This window comes from Apium graveolens, chromosome 7 (genome assembly GCF_009905375.1).
Source record: "Apium graveolens cultivar Ventura chromosome 7, ASM990537v1, whole genome shotgun sequence".
NCBI lineage: Eukaryota > Viridiplantae > Streptophyta > Magnoliopsida > Apiales > Apiaceae > Apium > Apium graveolens.
The window spans coordinates 4,206,646-4,228,340 of record NC_133653.1 but is presented as its reverse complement, the minus strand read 5'-3'; the positions used below and the strand labels follow the sequence as shown (position 1 = coordinate 4,228,340).

The window sequence follows — 21,695 nt, the reverse complement described above, 5'->3', positions numbered from 1 at the left end:
GATTGTTGGATGGAGGGAGTATAAAACAATGAAATTCCATAAAAAGTTAATTTTGTTTCAAAATATAATTTTAATTTTAAAATAAAATTTAAAAATGAGGGCACTTCATTTTTCAAAATTAAAATAATAAATTTTGAATAATATGGGAATACAATTAATTTTTAAATTGATTCTTAGAATATGAATGTTGACCGTAGAGATGTTCAAAAAATCCGAAACCCGAAATCCGATCCGGAAAAAAACCCGAAAAGCCCGATCCGGAAAAAAGTCCGGCCCGGTTCGGCCCGGCCCGCGGGCCTTAAATAGGCCTCCTTTTTTCTCGAAAATCCGGCCCGGCCCGAAGCCCGGATTTAAAAAAGCCCGGATAAAAGCCCGGTTCGGCCCGGATAAAATCCCGGGTTTTTTGAAAAGTCCGATTAAAAAACCGATTTTTTATATAAAATTTGAAAATATACAGTAATTTTTATGATTTTAAAAATAATATATCATTATATTAGAAACAATTAAAGTATATATGATTATTTATGTATTATATTAAAAATAATTAGTTATTTCGGTGTCTAAACTACTCTATCTGATATATCAAGATATTATTTTTTCCGGTATTTAAACTACTCATAATTCGAGTTATAAAATATTAAAATATTTTTTTAATATATAAATAAAAAGCCCAGATAAAGCCGGTTCGGCCTAATCCGGCCCGGCCCGCGGGCCTAAAACGGGCTTTATATTTCTTAGGAAACCCGGCCCGGCCCAACCCGATTTTTAAAAAAGCCCGACCCGATCCGTTTTAAAAAAAACCTGGATTTTTAAAGGCCGAATGAAATCCGGCCCGATAGACTTTTTGTGCATCTCTAGTTGACCATAGTTGAGATTTATTGGCTCTACACCAAAATTATCCATTTTGTCATTTTGATAAGTTAACATTTTTGACATTTGTATGCCTTATTATTTTGGTATGACATATTATTGTCCCTTTTCGTTGTTACGTTTATTTTTTCTACAGTCAAATTAAATTAAAATTTAACTGAAATTTATTAATATTTAATAATTAAAGAAAATAATAAAATTATATTATCGAAAAGAATATTTAATATACTTTAATATGTACATTTTAGTTTTTTATATAATAAATGTTCGATTTGTGGGCAAAAATTAGTCAATTTGATTACTAAAAAGAAAAATATGACAACCTGAAAAGTATTACATAACAAACATTAGATTTTCTCATCCTATCCAGAAGAGCTCACTTTGAACCTTTACTAAATAATTTCTTAACGTTTTGTAAAAAAATGTTAAAACTGTTAAAAACACAAATCCAAAACAACCCAAATAATAATGAATAAATAAAATCATACCTATTTTTTTTAAAAAAAGAAGAAGAATTATTTAGCTCATTTTTGTAATTTAGTCACTTCCTTATATCTTATCTTAAGGTGTTGTTCAAATAGAAATTTTGAAATTTCTCCAAACTTGTTCTTGTATTGGGATTATATAAATCAACATCTAACCTGCTCCAAAGCCACCTTCGGATTTTAAATAAGGGATTGGATTTGTGATTAAGGGCAGGGTAAGAGTGAGGGGAGAAATGAGAAACTGAATGAAATTGAAACAATGCAAGATGATTATAGGGGTGACCCTGACTATAGGCGAGCAAGACTTGTGCCTAAGGCCCCGACACATAAGGGCCCTAAAAATTTTTAACTACTATGGCCCCTCGAATCTAGGGCTGACCAAGATGACAAGTTCTATTATTATTACATTGTCGTTGGAGTTGAAAACAAGGGTTCAAAACTAAGGTTAAAGCCCTTCTCATCATCATCACAGGTAAGTAGTGATAAACTATGAACACAGTATTTTTAACTTGAAAGAATAACTCTAGTACTCTGCTTTTACCTAAGCAAAACAGAAATATCAAAAATGAGGAGACTTCATGCTCTAACAAACACAAACTCATAATTTCTAGGAACTTAATAACAACTAGTATGACTACTTCAAACTTATTATCTTCCCTGATTGATCATGAACTTAATACAAGCAAGCTTCTGAATGAAACTGGAATGAGCTTTCAGAGAACTCCTTACCTACTCCTTGACGTCCCATGTCGAATGCATAACATGGTCATCATTGTCATCTAAATGGCCACCTTGAATTGGCATATAGATATACTGAGCCAGGGTCCTCACACACCCAAGTTGCATATTTCCCCGTCTTTATAAATGTGTATAGCAGATATGCAAAAGGGGTGCACTTTTGATCTATTCAAGTTAACAAGATTCACAATTGATAAGTGTCTGTACTAGGGAAAAATTAGATGAGACTACAAATAACTTTACAAGAGTCAAAAATTAGATGAGACTACAAATGTTAAGAAATATTTATGTAGCAACTCAAAATACTACTAGGGATGCAAAAGCGGCCTATTTGAGCTGAAGCAGCATAATAGAGAATTCGAGCTACAAAAGAATGCATTTATAAAGGACTGGCAAAGTTACAATTGAGTATGAACACACATTTTAATCATGGTGATTGAAAATAACTTAGAAAAGCCCTACTTAAGAGCTTCATTTCCTAATCAACATACAGCTGAGGTCCATGACCACCAATATACAAAAGCAAACCTTCAACTTTGGTGTGACCACATCTTTCAACGCTTTCTAGTAACTCTTTGAATTGCTTGTCTTATTATCTTTGCAGATGGCGTTGATCGATTCACCTGCTAATAAACATAGTTATCAGTTGGCAGTAATAATGTTTTTGAAGCTTAGTGTAATGTCGATATTGGGAGAGCTAACTAAAAACTTATTCTAAAAGCACTTTGGGCAGGGAGAATTTATTGCACTAAAAACTAAAAGAAATTTATTATCACAGCTTTGGATATAAAGAGTATAAAAATGGTATGGCATTTTATATTTCTATTGTATCTGTTAAGGACTTGTACATATTGTTGATGTTAATTGGAAGCAAACCTTAGATTTAATAGTCATAGAGAGGTTTCCATCAATATTGGAAGACTGGACCGAATGAAAATCCAAATGAAGATTGCTTGTTGCACCCATGACTTCTACAAATAAATCTTCTCTCCAAGGACAAAGAATTTCTATGGTAATATCCTTCCCTGTTTTAGAGACGTTCACATCTTCATTTAATATATCCTCCTGTTGGAATGGCCTTATAGCCTTTATCTCACTGATTCCAGAAGCTTTCCTCTTCTTCAGCGCCTGCTTCTTGCACTTATCTATTCTCTTGTCACCGTAGTTATCTGAAGTGCTTTCTATTACATCACAACTTCTTTTTCTCCTTGCTGCTTCTATGTCTTGCAGTTCCTTTTGAGATTCCAACTTCTCAACCTTTTTCTCAAGATTCCTAAGGTAATCAATTGTGTCCTCAAGCAACGAAACATTGTCAACCTACAATAACAAATAGATATGTGACAACATGAGCATGTTAAGAATGTACCTACATGAACAAATAGATAGATATGTGACAATATGAGCATATAAAACAGTTGAAAGTGCATGGGAAGAAGTTTGCTGTTTCACAAGAAAGTTTTTCTATTTGAATGATCCCTATTCAAGGATTAAGCTACCTTGGCAGTTGAAGGTACAATTGATCCAAGAATCACAAATTTTTCCTGCATCTTTTCTCTTTTTCTTCTCTCTGCTAGTATGTGGTCTTCATCAATTTCGGCTTCTGGTCTCTTTAGCTTCTCTCCCTTGCCATTTTTCTCCTGCGTCTCAAGTAAGTGATTGCTATGCATTACAGGAACTTCATAAAGTATTTTTTTTAGCAATCTTTGTGAAGTTCCACCTGTAAACTTGTGACTACCCGATAATCTGCCTTTTTTCCATCTAACAAAGCATGTATCTTTAATACTGCTCTTGAAGCATGGTCCCATTATTAATTGGTGGGAAGTCTTCAAAAGAGTTGACACAATACTTTGGTAATGAATATCATCATTCTGAACCTCAACTGAGGTCAGTTCCGTATCTTTGCAGTCTCCTTGATCAAGTAGATGATCCTCATTTACCTTATCTTCATACTGAAGAGGAACACTTCTTTCAGGACTCACAATGGTTTGTGATACACAATCACTTGAATCTTCAGAATCAAGGACACCGTTACTGATCTCATCATCCATCAACTGCCAGCTTTGAACATGAGAGGCGCCCTCGTGTTTAGCCGTTAATGATTTATTTGCCTGGCAATTTGGCTCAAAATCTTCTGAACTGCTATTCGGGGAGCAAGTGTTGTGTTTTTTCCATTCGGTATCTGAGTTCATTTTAGATTCAATAATATTCTCATCAGGCTGTGCACAGTTACGGTGATTCCCATATCTTGCAGATTTGGGGACATATGCGGAATTATTGGAAAGAACTGTGCCTGGGGTCTCCAAGAAAGATGTTATGTGCTGAATTACACTTAGATCCTCTTGAACCTTCAACAGGGATAAAATGTTGGAACAACATCAGAATTCAGACATGATGGAAACTTAAATGTGCTAAGCAAAAAATATCAGCTACTTAAACTTGGCTCAATCAAATTATAATTAACTCACCAGGTCAGTTGTACCTAGCTCAACTACCCCACCTGAATACGGAAAGCATACAACTGTCTGAAACACAAAAAAACGTATCACTGAATGAATAGTTCTCTAGTGAAAAATATGATCTTAGCAAGTCACGGTTAAAGTCAATACCTGAATAGATGCACTCTGAGAAACATCAAGGATCCAGATGTTAAAAAGAACACAAGAGAAGAAGTATGTATTCAGTATCTAGAAAGTGTCAAGCAGAAACGTCAAATTTTCAGCAAATCGTGGTCTAAGATTGCAGCATATACCTTTGCAAGCAGAGTGCGACTGAAAACTTTGCTATCTGCATAACGCGCATTGCACAACCAAATGGTTTGATTTTTTGCTAACGATCTTCCAGGCAAGCTGATGAAGTACAAAAAGTTCATTTTATGTGACAAAGCAGAAATAAGTATAACATCAAGCAGCTCATCTCAGCATCTATTATAAATTTTCAAAACTAAGCTATCTTTAGATGCTTGGCCACAAGTTTTAAAACTGAAGTTATTAACTCCGTTCAACTTCAAGTCACTAATGTACTAGAAACCAAGATTTTCAACAAGGGCTTCTTGGATAACTTAGAACTTATTCAGAAATATTCACTAATTAGTTTGCAACTTATTGTCAAACACAACAGCTAATTCAGAATTTTTACCTAGTTAAAGACCAAACAACCTAATGAATGAGTTGATCTAAAATTAGTAAAGTCAACCACATTTATATCAAGATGGTAGAAGTATATTTCAAGAAGATGAACGCGTGGATTACCCTTCGCCAATATTGAAGACAAATGACATGCACACCAAGAAAAACCACTCAGTATCAGTGAGATCTTCGGGCGATAATGCAGCAGAAGGCCTTGCCGATTGTGGGTTGGTTTCGGCATCCAAGAGACTCTCATAAAGCTCCCTCAGTTGCTCAGTCCTTTGTAATCCGAGCTGATCAGCATCTAATTGTTCTGATTGAACTGTTTTTCTTGTCTTAATATCACCATTGTAGTATCCATCATTCCACTCAAGTGCACTACAGAATTTTAATTCACACAGTATTAACAAAATCAACATAATTTGATAGATATAAATGATCCAATCAAGCCATCTATTAAGACCCTGAGCTCATAGGAGACATTTTAAGTTAAGATGATACCAGACCTCAGTTAATGCCGGAAGTCTCAAGTCCGAACCTTGATACCTCCAATACTCAAATTTTAGTTTAATTTGATCACTAAATCTGAATGTTAGCCCAAATAATGCACTCCTACTGATCTATCCTCAAACTAAAAATAATAATTTTTCGAGGGAGGCGAGTGTCAAAAACTTATGATCCAATGAACCCTCTCCAAACAACTTAAGCTACTAGGAAAGTTATGAACTTGTCAGATCTCCATGGGGATATGCATTTTGCCTAATCTTATAACAAATCAACATTTCTTGCTGATTTACCATGAAAATTACTTGTTACTGCAGTAAACACCATTTCCTCAGTTCCACTAAAACAGAAGTAAAAACACTCCAAGAATTTGATTTGTATCTATCTACACTACATAGTAGCAAAAAGCAAGAGCAATCAAATTCAGAATGTGAAACAAAATGTACTAATTCAAGTCAACAAATGCAAAGAAACACAAAATCCATAAAACCCATCCACCTAACTATCCCAATTCAATCTTATATCATCAAGAACCATCAAAACAATTCAAACAAAAAAACCCACCTCAAAAAATCTTGAAACTTCACCAACAAACAAAAAGAACAAATCTTTACACTAAAAACAGTCAAAATCTTGATCTGACATACCCATTTTGAGCAGAAGAAGCAGACCAAAAAATAGCATAGCTCCACTGCTTATTTTTGACAGCAAGAGCAAGTTGTCTTCTTAAAATCCCTGCCATGCTTTTTCTTCTCTGGCTGCACAAGAGCACAACCACAAAGTCTTAAATATTTGTCAGGATATAAAATGTAATAGTCCAATAAATATAATATAGGTTGCTTATTAAGATGACACATCTTCATCCAACCAAAATGTAGAAAGATTTAGCATGTGTACATTTTTTTGTGCAGAACATAAACTATTGTGTGAACATGCATAAAAAGTTTTTGTTTGGAAAGTACAAATAATCTATTGGTTTGACCCTGAATGGAAACATGTGATGTCTCATGTATGTAATCATATCAGTGTGCAGTGGTTTGGCCTTTTACTGTACTAATTTAATCTCAGATATTTTTCTTCTGCTAATATTTTACCAGTAGCAAACTATGTTTATAAACAACAAATAAGATCCTACAAAAAAATATAATATACAGAGACACTGCAGTTCTATAAAATTTTTATTCATGATCTCACTGTTTTAAGTAATTCAACAACAATTTATTTTTGTTAATTAAAATTATTATTTTGTGTTTAAAAAATACAATTTCATTAAAATAAATTATTATAACTACATCTAATTTAATACTATAAAAATCGGCAATTGTTATCAATTTATGGAATAATATTGTACGTATTAATTATCGGATTGTATGTTTATATAAAATAAAAATATTTTATTTTACCTCTCTTAGAATAATATATTGGTCCATGTGTTGTGCCTTTACTCTAAAGTGGAAATTGAACCAATTAAATGTATTTTTCTTTCCATCTAAATTAAAAAATATATAATCCTATCAAAAATGAATAGAAAAGTATTCAACTCGTTTGACTGAGTAGTTAAAATAATTGTTTTTTAAAAAAATCATTTTGTAAATTTTAACATAAGTTATATATTTTTTTTTCAGAAAAACCAATTTTTTGAAATAATTATTTTTATTATTCAATCAAACCACTTTGAATTGTATGATGGTTATGCCTCCTGAGTTGTTCACGTTATTGCATGAGTCCGTAAAATCAGTGCGTATCCGAGCGGTTGCAGATTATTTCCGATAAAAAAAATAGTCAAATGAAAAATATATAAAAATAGGGCGAGTAACTTCAATTTTTTTTATTCAAAATTTTGATTAGATTGAGATTTGATTCTTGAAAAGAAAAATGGCAACGTTTGAAGTATAGGATACGTGCACGTTCGACGTACCAGAACCGTGAATCTCACAATAAATATTTAGGAGTAGTTGTGCCTAACTTGAAAAGAGTAGGTATATTTATTTAGTAGGGATATTTATATTTTATTTGAATTTATTACTATTTTTTAGTGAAATTGAGATCTATTTTGCTGTCCCGACACAACAAATAGTGTTCATGGCGGCTTTTATTACGTTTCTACTAGTATAATATTCTCAAAGCAAAGGATCTCAAATCTTTTGCCAAATACTCACATATCACATGTGTAACTGAATTGGTAACTTCAATGATAAATAGTTTCAGAATAAATAGTACTAGAGATTCTGAATTGGGATCAAAAAAGTTTTAAAATAATTTATCATAAATGACGTGATAATATGAATTATTTTAATTCATATTTTTAACGTAAATATATGGGTTCCATTTTATTAAATTATATATTAAAGAAAGACACGTAACATTTCGAAACCATTTTAAAATTCAATTTGGGTGTGTTTATAACGTCATAATCAGTATTTTAAAAGTTGGTGATTAATTTTTTTAATCACGATTTGGTAACTAATCGATTCAATTATGTTAAATCAGGTCAAATATCAACCTAGACAAAAATCATCAAAAATTAAATTAACTAGTTAAAATCGGACTTATTAGTCAAAATTGGCGGATTAAAATAAAAAAAATATATTAAAAATAATGAAATATAAAAAAAGTACAAAGGATCTCCAATAATGTATGAAAAAACAAATATATAATTGACTATAATTGATATGCAACAAATTTAGTTTAAAATTAAAGTAACATGTTAATACAAGAAGTACATAATAAAGATGTACATGGTATATATTTATACAATAAATTAAAAAAATCGGGTTGGGTTTGTTAAAAATAACTTAAAACACATACCCAACCCATTAAAGTCGGGTTAAAAATATCGGGTTAACATATTTTTAACCCAACCTAATATAGGGTTATAACGGTTCGGTTTAATCAGTCCAAAATATGGTTGGGTTGAGTCAGTTTGATCAGATCAGATTTGTTAACCGCACCGTAGATATAACGTTCATTATTTAATAATTGATAAATTAATAACCCACTATAAATTAATATTTTCAAATACAAATTTTTAATCTCAATATAATAGTGACAGCCAACAGTGCATATTTATCCTCGATAATTTAATAATCTCGATAAATTAATAAAATTTATCGACACCAACATTATTAATATACAAAGATTTTACTGTCGTTAAATTTTTTGGGCAATTTAGATTCTTAATCAAGCCTGTACTGTGCATTAATTTTTCTTTTACCTTCACAACTTTTCTCCTCTTTCTTTTTATTGATTTTACTAGGGGGAAATCTTGAGCTATTTCAACGCAATGATAGACATACAATATAAGTAATATGAATTACTAGTTTAAATTGCAGTAACATCTTACTTGTGGATAAAAGAATTAAAACCAGGCTCATGAAACCACACTGTGAGCCAAACATAAAAATTGTGGTCATTGGCTGCTAGGTAGGGTCCATGTCACGAGACTCCCCCAAGATAGACATATTTTTTGTCAAAAGGCATGCACAAATGACATGATATTTATCAATTAAATATAATAAAATTTAATAAATAATTATTATACTAATATACAGTGAATTAGAATATAAAATTAAAGTTAGTTGACAGTAATAACCAAATACCATCATAATACTCATTTACATTAGTAACTTTTTAGATATTAAAAAATATATAAATATATTAAAATTATTTTTATTATTTCTGGATATTTCTAATATTAAAATAATTATTAAAAAATAAAAAATAATTAGTAAAAAGGCATGATTCGTAAAAAGGCATGCCGATTCGTGAAAAGACATGTCTGGCTAATTGACGTCATGACATGCCCATCTTGGTATGCACGTGGCGCCACCCTACTGCTATGGCTACCCGACCAAAATACGAAAGTACACAGATTCTGCTCCAACAAGGGAAATTACTTGCTATCACTCTTTTGCCGCATAAATTACATCCAATAGATGTGTACATCTCACAAATGAATTTTCTCATCTGGAATGGACCATGTTCTACAAGATTTTTATATCAAAACACCCAAACTGAGGATCAAGGGCACATACAAAAAAACATGAAATGCAGACGACAACTGTTTTCCACTTGTGCGGAAACATTAGTACAAGGGTACACATCAGATGTGAAGATTCATTGTGACGTATAAAGATCACATATTATTTTTGCTTTAAAATTTCGACTATAACTATCAGTCTATGACGTACTGAACTGACTAAACAACAAAGTTACATTTGTAAAGCTCAAATGTAAAACTTAAGAGCACCATAAACTGAATTACGTATACCCTTGAACATTTTAGTAAAGAAGCTCCTGAAATACCGGATCTACACTTCTACCCCATTTTCCATGATACAGCTCTAAAAGCTTCTCAGCAGGTGTCACGCCTGTGACAAAAGTATACAATCCGTCAGAAGATGTTGAGAACACATTGATAACCTACGTGGTAACAAGTGTTCTAAAAGACGGTCTGGGCGGCCGCCTAGGCGGCATGTAGGTGCCAGGCAAGCTCTCACCGCCGCGATTTGGAGAATTGGAGGTAATCGGATCTACAGGCGTTTTCCGGCAGAAACGGTCAAAATTGGTCTTCGGCGGTTCATCCGGGAAAAAGGCGGTGGTATCAACTTAATCGGCGGTAAAAAATTGGGGGGAAATGGTCATGAAACAAAGATGAAGGTAGTTTTGCTTTACTCCGTCGGTGTAGACGCGTGAATATGAAATCAAACAATAGATACAAAAGCAACAACACGAATACCACGATAAACTACTGGGAATTAGGAAGTTAGGGCCTGTGGGTATTTCAAATTAATTTACTTCGCAGTGTAGTTATGTAGATTCATGGCTATTTTCTATAGATTTATTAAAATTTTCTTTTATTCATTTTAAAGTTTTTTATCTTATACAAATAATATTCATTCTTTAATATAATAGAATTTTAAATTTATGTATAATTTGATACTCCCACTGTCCCACTCATTTCTTTACAGTTTTTTTGTAATGCTTGACACGCATTTTAAGGCTACTATAAGGTATAGTTCCATAACTTTTTTAAAAAAATTCTTTTTTTGTATTAAAACATATTTATTTAGAAGAAAAAAATAAAAAAAATATATAAGGAGGGAGTATAATATAATTAATATTAATAAATTATATATATATAATTTTAATTTAAATAAATAATAATATTTAAATACGTCCGATTTATCTATCTGATTAATCCCCACCTACCCGATTAATCTCTAGGCAGTACCCCAACCGCCTTACGATTTCTATAACATTGGTAGTGACTGATTCTAAAAAGAGAAAAGACAGCATATTTGCTTTAATAGCGTGAAGAAGTGTTGATCAGGGCAGCTCTTCACTGGATAAGTACATTAATGTTTCTATAGTTAACCTATATATGAAAAGAAAGCTGGGTAAATCAATCGCAGCAACTTGGTTTTCCTTGTACTTGGTTGTAAGAAGAAAAAAAAAACTAAAAAGATGTTATTCTCCACCAAACGAGGGCAATGCTTAAGGGCGGTTTAGGGTAACAGGTTAAGGTCAACCCCAACAACACCAAAAATCCTTAAGGAAGTTATTCCTATTCCTTTTTTCCAACAAAAACTGATAAACCTTGTAGAGGAAAAAGAAATATCTCATGACAAACTGTGAAATGCAAAATACTCACCCTTGAGAGAAGGAAGTTATAGTGGGCAAGTAAAAGAAAAGAAGAGTAACATATCTGACGGATAGTACCTGTTCTAGCCACCTCTGCCACTTCATTCAAGAACCCTGTTTCCTTGTAGCCTCTCCTTTCCAACCCATCCTACCAACGACAACAATAATAGATGGTGAGCTGCTATCAATTTATTTGGACAGGTAAATGCACTAGAATCCAAGTTACCTTCGCTAACTGCATAACATCTTGGGCAACATGCCTCAATAATCCGTCTCGGAATGGTGTTTTTAGACCAGTGACTGGGACCTACTACATACTTTTGGTATTAGATTGCCGCATCAATTATATAAATTATAAGAGAACAGCATAACTTAAATAGCATTTAGTGCTTCTATACAAATTATCGTATGGAAGTGTACACATATTACTTATCAACGATAGCTGAAAGGCAGATGCATAACCTTAAAAATTCCCCTGGGAACTTCAATGTAATGTTTCGAAAACAAAAAATTTATATCTATTCTTGTCAATAATAGAAGGATAACTACATGTTACACAGTGCATATTAGGATAGACATTTTATAGACAGATATATCAGATATGGTCTTGCTTAAAGTGCTTGCTTATTGACTAACTTTTATCAACTGGACCAAGACTTCTTGTAGCCCCTGAAGAGGAGCAAATTATTCAGTTACAAGATTCCTACTCCCAGGTTTCTACTTTAATTGGATTAACACTGCCAAGATATCCAGAGGAGATGCTACAGTTTAAACAAAAATTATGCATATCTTTCCACTGTACAGACCATAATCCAACAATGAAGCAGTGCCCTTCCTTTTTTTGCTAATCGAGGTAATGTACTTCTTAAGGAACTAGTGATAAATGATCCAAAATCAGTACGAACACAAATCTTAAATCATTTAAATTACCTTATTTCTCAGCATCTCTCTTTCTTCCATTGTCCAGTCAGCTATCATATCCAAAACCTTTTGCAGAGAGATCTCATCGTATAATATACCTACCTGAAATTCAGTGATTGATCAAATGTTTCACAAAACAATGACAGCATAACTTATTACAATAAGATGGCAACACAAGAGGTTAGTAAGAAAGGTTTGTTCTTATTCCATATAAATTCAAGTCTGCACATAATTAAGAAACTTGAATTTTGTTTAATTTGCCTATTGGCCCTCGCTAATATGTAATTAATTCGTATTAAAGAAATTGGGACCATATAAAAATTTTAGTTGGACGGATATGAAAAAAAATTAAAAAAGTATAGGCTTCCTAGTACAATAGTACAATTTCATGAAAGCTGCGGCAATTAATACATGGGACAATACATTTTTCATTTGATTCAAATGTGGTTTCCAGAAGAATAATTCACATTCAAGGATTAATAAATGGGGCAAGGACAATAATATGACAGCCATGAAATATACAGGCTTGTAGAGGAACATTAAAAAAAAATTTGCTGAACGGCTTGTAGAGGAACAATTATATTTATCGATATAATTATATTCCAGAGGGGTACAAGTTGTCTTCTCTGTTTCATATCTACATTTGTGAATTCACTCTCCCTGCCTACAGACGTCACTACAGTAAGCCAACTCATAAGAAATCATCCTATCAATCAAAACTCTCAAAGTTGTTTAGAGCACCTACAACTTTAATAATGGGAGATGGATCCATTGCCAATATACCAGCTGATCTTTTTTAACACAAGTAGTATATCATACTGATCTAAATATCTGGTATATTAGATATTCAATGACAACAGAGTAATGGATATTGAAGGGATGGCGCCTATTCTATAAAAATAGCAATCCATTGAATTATATGCTTGTATCATCAAAGCTTATATTTGTACCCAAAACGCAGGCAATGCACATAACCTCCTCCAAGGACCGCCATCAGCACCCCTCATTTCCAAGTATCTCTTAAGCCTGACCTGAATTACAGATAACAAATAGAAAACACAAGTTGGTAAGCAGTCTGAAGTAGCTATATCACATGATATGCCTGTGATATAGAGACATATGGAGTAGAACATTAAGTTGTTCAGAGTCATCATTATAAAAATTCTCAAGCATCATATAAGAACCTCTGGAAATATTGTTGTCAAATGATTCTCCCAATCATTGAGGTTGGGATATTCACCAGGAATAGGAGAAAGTTTTCCGGCCAAAAAGTCCTGTGCAGGGTATAACATGAAACCATAATTAGCTTATATGAAGTAAAAGAACTCTAAAAAATCAAATAAATTGAGAAATAGCACCCTTATCAGGGATAGGTGCCAACCCGGAAGGATAGTCCAGCACAATCAATATACTTCTTCTTTCGGTATACGAAGTACATTGGGACATCAAGAGCATAATCAACATACTGCTCAAACCTGTTGCAATCAGTCATTGCAGATAAAACTGTATCAGCATGTATTAAACTGCCTATGAACACATCGACCTCAAAAAAATGAAGCATAAGAGGTATAGTGTACGATTAGAGACAAGTATACCAGAAGATCATCCAAGAAGACACTGCCCCTATCGTGATTTTTAGATTAGTTTGGCCCCTATCGTAAAAAACACAGCCCTTAAACAGGGTTAGACACCTCTTTGTTTGCTCTAAAACTAGGTTACCTTCTAGTACGAAGGTACGAAAAGATGGCATGAATGAGGAATTACTTCTCTTTAAATATTACTCCTTCTGTCCCATTCAAATCTATACAATTTCCTTTTTGGGACGTCCCATTCAATTCTATACATTCCCAAAATAGTAAAGTTCTATAATATAAAATTTAACCACATCCACTTACATCCACTGCTTTCTTCCACTACACTTACTTTCTACATTTAATATTAATTGGCCCCACCACTTTACCCACTTTTCTTACTTTTCCCCACTAAATTACATTTTTTCTTAACCTCCTTGCCGCACCCCATACCCCCATATGTATATTATTCAATGGGACGGAGGAAGTAACTCTTATGCTTTTTCATATCAAGTCAATGCACACCTGACAACAGTAACATGGCGTTGAAGTGCATATTCATGACTAACTACAGAACATGCCACTGTTACTTTACTGTGTGGTAATCTAAAAAACAAAACTCTGTTGTCTTATCTCCACAATATGCCTTTACTGTTTACCAAAGGCGTAGCTCCCAACTACTTTTATCATAGACATACAGAGATTTTTCTCCATATTAAGTTGCAAGAATAAGAAGCACAGTAATGTAGGTAGTCTGTAGCACTTACACCGTTCTCTAATCTCCACAATCTCCATTATAATATTATTACACAAAGAATAAACACAGTTCTGAATCTTATCATATGTTATTTTGCTTGTAGCAAATCATGTATCAAATATAATGCATGTCGTTCCTGGTATTGACACGTTTTAACAAGAAATTCAAAATAACTTACCCAAAGGAATCGTCAAACACAAAGGGAAGCATTCCAGCTCGATTGTTATCTGTGTCTGTCCAAATTTGGCTGTTGCAAAAAAGAAAGGAGTTACTAGCAGGGAAATTAGAAGTACTACTAAAAAAAGTAAGTGTTGTGAAAACCTTCTCATGCTGAGGTAACCATTGGGCTTTCCTTCTGTGAAAGGTGAATTTGCAAATAATGCTGTTGCTATCTGTTTATTCATACCACGACTTAAGCATCATACTATCATGTAACCAAAGATATCTCAAATAATAAGATATAAGTTTTCTCACAGGCTGTAATGCAAGACCAGCACGGAATTTTCTAACCATGTCAGCTTCAGAACTGAAGTCCAAATTAACCTGTTAAGAGTGAAAGGAAATTTCATCACTGTTTATTGTAATAAGGATATAATTGACTTTCAGGGAAATGAAAATGTCATTCATAAGGACAAGCCACTAGTACCCTTGTACACTAAAGCTTTCTAAGCTTCTCCTTGAGCATAAATACGTAGCTGGAAATGTAGTCAAATATTTGTGGCAGTCAAAGTAATAAAGGGTAGTGACTCTCACCTGAACAGTACAAGTCCTGAACATCATATCTAGACCAAGTGTGCCAACTTTGGGCATGTAATTCCTCATAATCTCATATCTTCCCTGAGCCAAAATCCCATATTAGTATGTCTGTTTATCAGATTCCATCACTTTGAATAGACTACAGGTTGTAGTTGAAATATATAATTAAAGATACCATGACTAACAAAAGTTTCTTTTTGCAAGCAATAATTAAGATATGAGCTTATTGCCATAGAGAAGAGTACACCTTTCGAAGACTTAATATATTACACCTATAATCAGAGATATACCTTGGGCATAATAGGTATGTCTTTTATTCCCCATTTAGGTTGGAAGCCAATTCCTAAAAATCCGATCCCCATTTCTTCTGCTACAGCTTTGACCTGGTAAAAGTAGTACATAAGTGCAAAATTCCAGTTTGATAAAACTAGCATCAGCATTATCTCATACGGAATGACAACTTGTTGGGAAACGGGAAGGGAAGGTGATGTTGGCAGCAAATAGAGGAACTGAATGCCAGTATAAGACAGTGAATGCAACAAAGGCAAGAGCATAAAATGGATGTTCTAACCAAAATGAGAAAAAAGGAAAGCCTTCCTTAGTCATGATACTTTTACAGCTTTAAATATAGTTAAATGAATAAGCAGTGGGCTTGTTTAACTTTAAATCTTTAATACACTACAAATCCTTAAAATACACAGACACATGCTGATGAGGGGAAGACTTTGGCAGAAAAAAGAGTAACTAAATGCCCCTATAAGATAGTGAATGCAACAAAGGTAGTAGACAGATATACCAGAGGTTGACAACATGAAAGACTGTAAATTCAGCTTTACGCTATCTTATCTTTTTTTTTTGAAAGCAGGCTAGTTTATTTTTTATAATTCTAAAGCTTCATGATTGTTGCGACTTGCGACCGGGGAGTCGTTACAATAGAGGTTCGGCAGAAGTCGACGAGTTAATACTAATTATATATATATATATGTGTATATATATATATATCTTCCTAGAAGAGCAATTTTAGCAGTCTTATGAAAGCATGAGTATGGTCACGCAACTGCAAAATATGTTTGTTACTTGTAAAACATAACATGTATTCAAATTTTATGTAATTTGTTACAAAAAAGAAACGTATTTGTACTGTAATATATAATTTTTAATTTTTTATAATTAATGAAGTGTAATTGTGTAAATTGAAAATAGGATTGTATCTGAATAGTTAAATTTTCAATTCTATATTTGTTTGTAAAATCTAAATCTTTACTAAAATAAGCAATAGGTATCTTCTTTGTACCAAAAAAACGTTACTGCCAAGAGCAGTTACACCACATTCTACTTCAAAAGGATTAGAGAAATCCGGCAAAGCTCGTAAGGAGTCTCACAAAATAAATTCTTTACAGCCTAAAAAGCCTTTTAAGCATCCCCATTCCACTCAAATATTACCATTTTGATGCTTTTGTAAATCTTATATTTTTAGTCTATTCATTGATAGTAAATAAAAATTTAAAGTATTCAAACATGCTGTAACTCTTCACTGTGCTTTCGATGAGAAAAAACATTTATTACCACAATACTGATAAAGAAAAAAAGGTAAACCAAAAAAAAACTAATACTTCATGTTACCCACGTCTCTTATACATCACACGTGTGTCAGATGGAAATGATATCACAACACCAATTACATTTTAAAAACACTCGAACATAAAAGAAATCTTCACAGAAGGAAAAAATAAAAAGAAAGAAAAGCAAATATAATGGAAAAAGATAGAATAACACAGGCAAGGAAATAAAAAGAGATAAAAACGAGATTGGCAGTGACTGAGAAAAAAGAAGCAGAGGAAAATTGTGAAGAAAGAAGCAGAGACCAGCTGGAGCAGGAAGGTACGTTTTTCTCTCTCTAGCAGAGACTTCAATTTGTATGAGATAGGAATATAATTTTCCAAAGAGGGTTTTTAAACAAAGACCCGCTGCCTTTATTTTAATCAAATAAATTATATCTAAGGATTTTTAACCAGTCGACAAACTGAATCATCCGGCCATTCCAACTAGTTGAATGGCAAGACAAATCGGTCGACCTTGATGAATCGACTCATCTGGACAATCCAATTAGTCGACTGGATTTGGAAGAACTTAGTTGACTTTCTCCCAAATTCAAAGTCGATAGCAGCATACCAACTTTCCTACTAGTTTTGAATTGCTGGAAGTCATGACAACCATGCAGAGCTTCAATAGAATATGCAGAGCGATTTTCCAACTGGAAGTAGCTACGTTATAACTTTTTGTATCCACTAGAAAATGAGTGTCCTACCTAGTGCTTATCCAAAATAAATGATGTCCGAACCAATAGAAGGTCCACATAATCTTTATATAAGCTGAGCTACTGAATACACAATAACTAGATGTTGTATTCCTCGAATTAAATTTATCTAGAAGAACATGCATCTAATATGTTCATAAATATGATGGATTATTTAGAGAAGTAGATTTTCACAATGATAAATGTAACTTGTCAGAAAATAGAAGACAAGTTTGCCCAGCTTTAAGTATGTGACAGACCTGGTATAGGTGGGAATTGACCTCGGCACAAGTTTGATGCAGAGTTTCAAGGGGTGCACCACTAAGCTCGAATTGACCACCGGGTTCCAGCGATATGCTTTGCTTCCCCTGCTCAGTAATATATGCAGACTTTAATGAATAAACAGCAATTACAAACAGGGAAATGAGGAAAAAGAAATAATTGACAGCAGCAATTTTTTTTCTGGAGATGAATTTGCCATTAAATTACGTCCTAAATAGCATGCCCATAACACGAGCGAGATAACAATCTATTATAGAGATATTTAGACTAGACGTAAACTTGTAAACTAGGAGTTATAATAACTTGAAGCACCTGCTTGAGTCCAATAATATAATCGCCTTCCATTATTTTATCCCAATCAAATCTCTCAGAAATACCATAGAGCAACTCGGAAATCTGTTCATACTTCATCGGTCGCAATGTTTCAGACTCAAATCCAAACTTCTCGTGTTCAGTTCCTATTCTGCAATTACAGGTTGTACCAATATTCACAACTATATAGAAAGAAGGAAAGAGTTTATTTGATCAAAGAAAGATATATTGAAGAGGTATTATGGTAGTATCATGAGAAATTGATATTTTAATTGCTCTCATGAAACTGAAGACCTATAACATAATTCCAGCAATGATTGCACCCTCAATAAGATAATGCAGCAAAGTCATTCTTGTCAAAGAAATGTTTAACTTTGAAACTGTTTGACACACATATCTCAAACTAGGAAACTTTGACAAGAAACAGGTATATATCTATAAATTGGAATATTAGGCCTAGATTTAATTTGTAAAACATATAATTGAGCAATTACAACAATCAAAAAACTAGCAAATAAGATCAGAAATACAATAATAAGCACTCTTGGTATCACCCCAATTATGTAATGAGTGGTGGAGAAAGGAAGATGGAGACATAAACTTTTCATGGAGAACCAACTTGATCAAACAAGTACTCATAGTGAGACAAAATAATCGGTCTCTCATCTTCGAGCTTATAACTTGTTTATGGTATTATATTATTCTCCCATCATCTTTAGCCAACAAAAATTAACTACTGCATTCACTAAAACATAGATTATTTATGTTTCAGATGATTACAACCCTTGAACCTGTATAAACTGTTCTTCTATACAAGCTGTTCAACCAAATAATACCAATAAGAGCTAAAAGTTGAACCTCCAATTTTCTTTGGTCTTGCATCCAGAAGCTAAATATGCCACTAGATCCTCTTTTGTTAAAGGTTCTGTAGCAATTACAGCATCTTCTGTAGGAGGACTTGCAGCAACAATAACCTGTTGTCCTCGCTTTCTACCCGATCTGATGCCATCGGAACGTAAATTATGTAACGTGTTTCGCTGGTCGCATGCTAAAGAAGCAAAGCTAACACAAGATCCTTTTATTCGGGATGCCTCCACATTGTTTGCTATGCTATAGACATTCGGGCCGGCTTTACATTGCATGCTTTCAGATGGAATACAGTATGACGAGCCCATTGACAAAGTTGCCATACTTTATCCTGCCAACGTTCAAGTCAGTTTTGCTAACAGACGGGTGTAATCTTCATAGTATCAATATGAGTTTAAATTATAAATTTCACAGAAAATATTCTAGTGTTTATCCTGGTGTGTGATAATATATAGTAACTTGCATCCCAGCTACATTTAAACAATATATTCAGCAAAATTTAAAAACGTTCCGTATTCACTCCCTATTTTTCTAAGCAGACCTCTATTCAATTGACATTAATATATCCGTTTCTAGTAACAAAATATAACAATTGTTCACTGCATCATGTTTATAAAATAGTTAACATGAAAACATTGAAAAATGAATTAGTGGTAACCTTCCTTATATCATCTAGTAATAAACAAATAATATATAAATATATATATACACACACACATTATATATGTATATATTCACATCTAGAATAGAATTTCCCTATATGTTATACAATTCACTCTCTCGTATATCACTAAAATTTTAAATAAGTAAAACCTGCATACACTTTCTTATAAAAGTATACAAAAAAGTCGAACATACGCTCAAACACTGATGTAACTCAAACATTATTTACTACACAGAAATTTACACCAGTACACAATCTCCTCGCTCAGAAACTTTATCCAAAACACAGCAGCTTAAGTCTACAAATTAAAATCACAGACAATTACACTAGAAGCCAATCTATCTCCCTCTCTCTCTCTCACACACTCTCTCTCTCTCTCTCTCTCTCTCAGGCAATACTATCTCTCCCACTCTCTCTCTCTCTCTCTCTCTCTCCCAGCCGATACTCTATCTCTATCTCTATCTCTCCCTCTCTCTCTCTCTCTCTTCAATTCAACACTCTACGGCTCTACTACACATCAATCCACAACAATTTCAACTCAAAAATTCAAATTCACCCAAAATCAAACCAAAATATCCACAAACACACACAGACATACATACACACACCACACACAAACCACAAACAATAACAATAAAATCAACTTACACAACACTCGATTCGTCTCGAAACACACACAATTACACACACATTGAAACGAAATGAAAAAAAGCGATGAATTTAAAAAGATAATTGAGGGCGAATTTACCTTTATTTAATCAAAAAGCGAGAATAAATATGATTGGTTTTGCGAAGCCAGAGGTTTAAAATTCAATTATTTTCGAATATTTATTCTTTTTTAAGTGTGAAATGGTGGGAGCTTTTTAGTGCTGTGTAAAAGGGGTTGAGGCGGCGAGAGGGGATTGATTTGGTGGTGCGGGGTGTATGGTTGTTATGGTGGGGTTGTTACGTCAGCTCTTACGTTTATGGGAGAGTGGATAATTATTGAACTTTGGTGAAGGAAAATGAAAATGATATTTTGTCTTAATTGATTAATTTAATGTTTAGGATAGCAGTTTTAAAAAAAAAATCAGCTATTTAATATAATGGTTTGTCCAATATGCGCCCATAGGCACACTAGGAATGATAAATTAATCCAATCTGACGGATATTTGATCTGAAACCGAAATTTGGGATATACTGAACCCGAAATTTTGGATTTGGATTTGGATTTCAACTATACCGAATTGATACCCGATCCGAAATCCGAAATTCAATTCAACCCCGAAACCCGTTTAAAACCCGACACATTTATTATAGACTATATGTAATATTTTAGATGCAATACATATAATTTACATATTTTTCTTGTATTATTTAAGTAATACTAGATTATTATCAAGATTGTCAACACTTATTTAGTTACTTATAAGTTTTTATTTTAAAATTAACTTTTTTATAGTATAAGATGTACTTTGTATATATTTATATAAAAAAATAATTTGTGATGAAATACTTAATATTATGTTATCAACATATCTTAGATATTACTCACTGTGTCAACTCGTGCAATATAACGTGTTTAACTAATTATTAGTTAATATATTTTAATTTTAGCTATCATATAAATGTAATTAATAGTGTTTGTATGTATAAATAATATTAAATTTGACTACATTTTTCATAATTTTGAATACCCGAAAAAATATTCGATCCGATCCGAAAACCGACGAATTTGGATTTGGATATTACAATATCTGATCTGAACCCGACCCGTTGTCATTCCTAGGGCACACGCTAACAAAGTGTGATTGGTGAGTTGTAAATTTTTTATTGGTGGGGATTTTTGTGCATGCAGTGGGTCCATCATTATTAATAAGTTAGTGTATTTATTAATATTTTGTGTACATCTCATCAAACACTAA

The 21,695-nt window shown here is 33.1% G+C and overlaps 2 protein-coding genes across 5 annotated transcripts; both read right to left on the bottom strand.

Annotated features, from left to right (window-relative positions):
• Positions 1 to 2,457: 2,457 nt before the first annotated feature.
• Positions 2,458 to 6,732, bottom strand: LOC141671830 (transcription factor EGL1-like). Of its 2 annotated transcripts, none has more exons than XM_074478215.1 (9): positions 6,620 to 6,732; positions 6,370 to 6,480; positions 5,342 to 5,596; positions 4,843 to 4,939; positions 4,700 to 4,714; positions 4,559 to 4,615; positions 3,590 to 4,438; positions 2,970 to 3,410; positions 2,458 to 2,719 (listed from the first exon to the last, which is right to left on the bottom strand). In XM_074478215.1, exons 1-9 carry the CDS (start codon positions 6,658 to 6,660, stop codon positions 2,648 to 2,650), a joined length of 1,938 nt encoding a protein of 645 aa, XP_074334316.1. In that variant the 5' UTR covers positions 6,661 to 6,732; the 3' UTR covers positions 2,458 to 2,647. The 2 variants fall into 2 exon arrangements, with proteins under 2 accessions (XP_074334316.1, XP_074334317.1); XM_074478216.1 differs by having other exon boundaries at positions 2,458 to 2,716; positions 6,620 to 6,729.
• A 2,934-nt stretch (positions 6,733 to 9,666) lies between these two features.
• Positions 9,667 to 20,695, bottom strand: LOC141675073 (glutamate--cysteine ligase, chloroplastic). Of its 3 annotated transcripts, none has more exons than XM_074481783.1 (16): positions 20,540 to 20,695; positions 19,119 to 19,458; positions 18,261 to 18,411; positions 17,927 to 18,034; positions 15,661 to 15,753; positions 15,368 to 15,451; positions 15,089 to 15,157; positions 14,936 to 15,006; positions 14,793 to 14,861; positions 13,668 to 13,761; positions 13,471 to 13,560; positions 13,237 to 13,317; positions 12,296 to 12,388; positions 11,592 to 11,672; positions 11,444 to 11,513; positions 9,667 to 10,092 (listed from the first exon to the last, which is right to left on the bottom strand). In XM_074481783.1, the coding sequence occupies exons 2-16, from the start codon at positions 19,448 to 19,450 to the stop codon at positions 10,004 to 10,006; spliced, it is 1,575 nt and encodes a 524-aa protein (XP_074337884.1). In that variant the 5' UTR covers positions 19,451 to 19,458; positions 20,540 to 20,695; the 3' UTR covers positions 9,667 to 10,003. The 3 variants fall into 3 exon arrangements, 2 of the variants coding, with proteins under 2 accessions (XP_074337884.1, XP_074337885.1); XM_074481784.1 differs by lacking the exon at positions 20,540 to 20,695 and adding an exon at positions 20,440 to 20,532; XR_012555879.1 differs by lacking the exon at positions 9,667 to 10,092 and having other exon boundaries at positions 11,461 to 11,513; positions 11,592 to 11,675.
• Between the last annotated feature and the right edge of the window lie 1,000 nt (positions 20,696 to 21,695).

What these genes read in the sequence shown, in the direction of transcription:
- LOC141671830 (XM_074478215.1), bottom strand. Translation starts at nt 6,660, where the DNA reads ATGCATGTTCACACAATAGTTTATGTTCTGCACAAAAAAAT. An exon ending in GCTTCTTCTGCTCAAAATGG is followed by an intron (nt 5,597 to 6,369) that starts GTATGTCAGATC and finishes AAAATTCTGTAG; the next exon opens with TGCACTTGAGTGGAATGATG. An exon ending in TTGTACCTTCAACTGCCAAG is followed by an intron (nt 3,411 to 3,589) that starts GTAGCTTAATCC and finishes TTGTTATTGTAG; the next exon opens with GTTGACAATGTTTCGTTGCT.
- LOC141675073 (XM_074481783.1), bottom strand. Translation starts at nt 19,450, where the DNA reads ATGGCAACTTTGTCAATGGGCTCGTCATACTGTATTCCATCTGAAAGC. An exon ending in TCAATTCCCACCTATACCAG is followed by an intron (nt 15,754 to 17,926) that starts GTCTGTCACATA and finishes TACTTTTACCAG; the next exon opens with GTCAAAGCTGTAGCAGAAGA. An exon ending in GGCAGAGGTGGCTAGAACAG is followed by an intron (nt 10,093 to 11,443) that starts GTACTATCCGTC and finishes CTTTTGTCACAG; the next exon opens with GCGTGACACCTGCTGAGAAG.